A 4,316-nucleotide genomic window follows, 5' to 3' on the forward strand; every position below is an offset into this window, starting at 1 on the left:
TTTATTTATTTATTATATAAAAGTACACTGTAGCACCAGGAGAGGGCATCAGATCTCATTACAGATGGTTGTGAGCCACCATGTAGTTGCTGGGATTTGAACTCAGGACCTCTGGAAGAGCAGTTGGTGCTCTTAACCACTGAGCCATCTCTCCAGCCCCTTCATGAATATCTTGAGTTTTCAGTATATCTCAACAATTCAAATAAGCCAAAATACCCTTTCAGCCAGACTCTGACCGACCATTCCAACAGCGTCATAAAGGGCACTCTTTCCAACAGGGCAGAAATGGCGCCTGTTATTTGGTACGTCACACGATCAGCTGCTGTACACAGTACATTCTTTTACATCTACAAACACAGGCACATGTAGTAGCAGTCACATTATTGCGTGTCCCTTTAAAAAGGTACAAAACAAACTGCTTACCTTGGTGAAGAAGCTGCATGTCATTACTGCAGCCTTTCAATACCACGTGCAGAGTCGGATACTCAATGATCACTTTGTTCCTCAAGTTGTCTACAAGACTTTTGGAAGGATCCAGTTCATAATACCTTAAGAAAAAAAACCACACTTACGTCTTCTAAGAATCCAGGCAAAAAGACTAATATTGAAATGACTGGACAAGTACATCAGTGCCTATAACCAAATCCATGAGCAGCCGTGACAAGAAGCTCATGACTTGAGGGCAGCCTAGGCTACACATCCAGTTCCAGGCCAATCTGGGTTCCATTTAGACCTTGTCTCAAGCGATCAAAATAACAGCAAACAATCAAAATGTATAGCAAGCAGGGCACGGTGGTACAGGATCTGTCACTTACTTGGGAGGCTGAAACAGGAAGTCTGAGGCTAGTCTAGCAAATGACTGCAAGATGCCATATTTAGAAAATAGACCTACCAGATATCGGCACTTGAAAAAACTTAGACCAAGTCTCTAGTTTTCATATAGACTTGGAAATGAACAGTTTTATATAAAACCAATGTTCAGTGCATCATGAGCTTTTCTTTGACAGGTGAAATTCAAATTCCTCAAATCTATTTACTTTGAACTTTAAAAGAATAACTGGCTACAAAATACTTTTATAGAAGGTCAAATTTACTTATAACTGGATTCCAGAAGTTTATATTGCCATGCAATTAAATATAGTTTGTCTTCATCTTGACACTTTAATACTTTTGATTTGTGAATGTGATGTGAGAAATCTAAGAATTACAGGCTATTGGTCACGGTATCAGACATAGCTGATAATACACAACAGTTAATTACCAACACGCACTAAGGAATAAGACCACTAAGTTCTTAAAAGATAGAATGGGCCAAAGGTACGTCGTCCTGAAGTCTCCTTTGCCTGCTCTCTGGGTGCTGTGTCAGCTGTGCAGTAATAGTCTGTGCTAGAACACGCTGGCGTCTGAATGTCATTTCAGACCAACAGGAAAACACCAAGAGGAGGCTCACCAGCTTCACTCTCCCCCACGGACAGCACAGGACCCTCACAGGCAGACAAACCCACAGCTCTTCAGGGCATCTGCTGTCCCTGCAGAGGACCCGGGTTTGGCCCCCAGCACTCACTCACACTGGGTGGCTCCCAACCACCTGACTCCAGCCCCAGTAGGTCCCATGCCTCTCTGGCCTCCACAGGAACTGGCACTCACATGCACAAGCCTAACAGTACACACAGGGAAAGTCATAATGACAAAGTAAGTCTTTAAAACAGAAAGCGCACTGGATTGTGAAGGCTCAAGAGCAAAGACGTCCCCTGGAAGCACTGCCCCGCTGCGATTTGGCATAAATCACTGGCGAGTTTTGGCATCTCTAAATTTACATCGAGTTATTTGTATATGGAGTCATGAACTCCCATAACAGCAATTTCTCTGTTCCAAGGCTGTCCTGTGCAATAGGGGAAACGGTAAGTGCTTTACGAATGCCAATCCAAGTCTCCCATGATAACAGGTCTTCCTCAGGGGATGACACTGAGAGACTGAGTGTAAAGGAAACCTGTGTGTGAGCTTTTCTGATGATCACTCTACCAAGAACTGGATGGAGTATTTACTTCAGAATCACAGAGCATTACAAAGAAGCATGAAAAGCAAAGTAACTGTGTTTTCTGAACCAGCATCTGTGTTCACACACCATTCTCTCCCTGGGTAACAGAAGACAGATGTGCAGAAAATATTTACAAGTGGGTCCAGGATTTAAGGATCAAATGCTTCACATCTTTCAAACATTATTTCCCTCAAAAATAAACAACGTGGGCTGGAGGATGGTTCAGCAGTGTACTTAGTGCTTTTGCCCAGGACCTGGTCCACTCCTGAAGGCCACAGGGCACCTCACAACTGTTTGTTACTGCCCTTCCAGGAGATCTGACGCCCTCTGCTAACCTCCGCCAGTACTCCACACATGTGGTGCACTGTGTGCACGCAGGCGAAACACTCAGATGCACAGAATTAAAAATACATTAAAAAGAAACAGTTGTAGTTACACTAAGAAAAACAGGAGATTATACTAGATAACTGAATATAAAATTAGTGTACAGTACACAGTGATGCACCTGAACTTTTCCTAGGGGAAAACACAACCAGGGCTCTCAGAGGTCTCATCAGGCATCAGGGGGTCAGCCTTGAAAGAGCTTACCTTCTATGCACACTTAATCCTAACCACAAGGCTTCCCCTAAGACACCTCACAAATGAAGGGATGTTTCTATTGCGTAAACCAAGCTGGCATAATGCAAACCACTCACTACACAGCTTTTTACAGAACTGTCAACTAAAGAGTTGTTTTTGAAAACATTTTGTTCAAATATGACAGAAAGTGGGTTTGTTGAATGTCTTTTTTTATTTGTGTGTTTAAGTGCATGTCCCATCTAGGAGGTGCCCTCAGAGGCCTGGAGCTATAGGTGGCTATGAGCCTCCCAACATGGCTGAGAATCAAAGTCTGGTCCCCTGTAAAAGCAGCATGCTCTTCTCACTCCTGGGCTGCCTCTGTAGCCCCTGTTCCAGGGTTTCAGTTAGTGTTTGCCCTGCAGTTACAGCCTCTATCAGAGGAACATTTCTCTTAAGGGCCAGCAAGCATCCAGAGCAGTGCTTGGTGACTGTGAAGTTCGTATTTCAAAGTAGACTCCCTTAGCTCAAAGTCAGAAATTCTTCAAATTCTAGGACACCAGTGTGCAGCAGTGACTAAAAGTGTACCATGGAGTCATTCATAAAGAAAGCCCGTCCAATACATACAGGGTAACATCTTATGGACTTAGAATTTGGCTATAGGAAGCAGTAAGCCTAATAGGAGTTAAAGCCCTTCTCTGCTACTGACTGGTCTGATCCTGGATACATCACTTCTAAGTGTTTAATTACTTATATTTATTTACTTGGCATGTGTGTGTACACAGTCTTGAGGGTCAGTCCTTACCTTCCACCTTAAGACAGGGTCTTTTGTTGTTTGCTGATGCCCATAACATACTAGCTGGCATCTAGAAAGCCCAGACATGGGCGACCGTACCTGGCTTTCCCAGGGTACCAGGATTCCAGCTCAGACCTTCACGCCTGTGTAGCAGGTGCTGTCCACTGAGCAGCTCCCTAGCTCACTTCATGCCTTCAATCCTGTTTCCTACTTGCAAACAGGGATGCCAGTGCTTCTTCAGAGCCACGAGCGCTCCGTGACTAAACAGAGATTACTAGTTCACAAACTCAAGTCTGACACAGCTTTTACTTTATTATAACTACAGGACACAGTCTCAGGACTCCCTTCACCTGTGTGTCTATTCTGCCTAGGTATAAGAATCTGACTTCTAGCACAACCCAAGCCTCTGTGGTATTGTCATGCTTATTTTCAAGGGTCTAAAGTACCTAAGATGCTTTTGTTTTCAATACCCTGAGGCGAGTTTTAAAGTTCAGTTTTGGCCCTCTCACAACACGCAGCTCAGATCCTTTGTAAACCATTAGGGTCACCTAATCCCAAAGGACACCTTCATCTTTCTGAAATCCCTGCAACTTTGTTATTTCCATCAGCTGCCCCAGCTGAGGTAAATGACTTAGGCCTGGAGAGATCACAATCCTATCCTGCCTGTACTTTCCTCCCAGCCTCAGGGACACGGGCAGACATTTCTTCTTGTGTGACTTTTTCAGCCTCCTCTAAGCCAGCTGACCCTGCTCCCAGCAGTCACACAGGGACATCGGCAGGGCAGAAGGACTCACTCAGAAGGCTTAACAGGTGTCTCAAAGATTGATGTTAAATAGGGTCCTGATCCTCAAGTGTAACCTTGGCCTTGTTTCAACCTTACAAAGCAATCGGCCAACTTCTTCCCCTTCTCTGTCTGTCTAAGCAACA

General features: G+C 44.3%; 1 protein-coding gene across 1 annotated transcript in view; it reads right to left on the minus strand.

Annotated features, from left to right (window-relative positions):
- Positions 1-245: 245 nt before the first annotated feature.
- Positions 246-4,316, minus strand: part of Znhit6 (zinc finger HIT-type containing 6) — a 27,894-nt gene continuing 23,823 nt past the window's right edge. Inside the window, exon 9 of the mRNA XM_032897220.1 lies at positions 246-548. Within this exon, the coding sequence (XP_032753111.1) occupies positions 308-548 (241 nt within the window). The 3' untranslated portion in view covers positions 246-307. The remainder of the gene's footprint in view (positions 549-4,316) is intronic.

The sequence above is a fragment of the Rattus rattus genome, chromosome 3 (assembly GCF_011064425.1).
Source record: "Rattus rattus isolate New Zealand chromosome 3, Rrattus_CSIRO_v1, whole genome shotgun sequence".
NCBI lineage: Eukaryota > Metazoa > Chordata > Mammalia > Rodentia > Muridae > Rattus > Rattus rattus.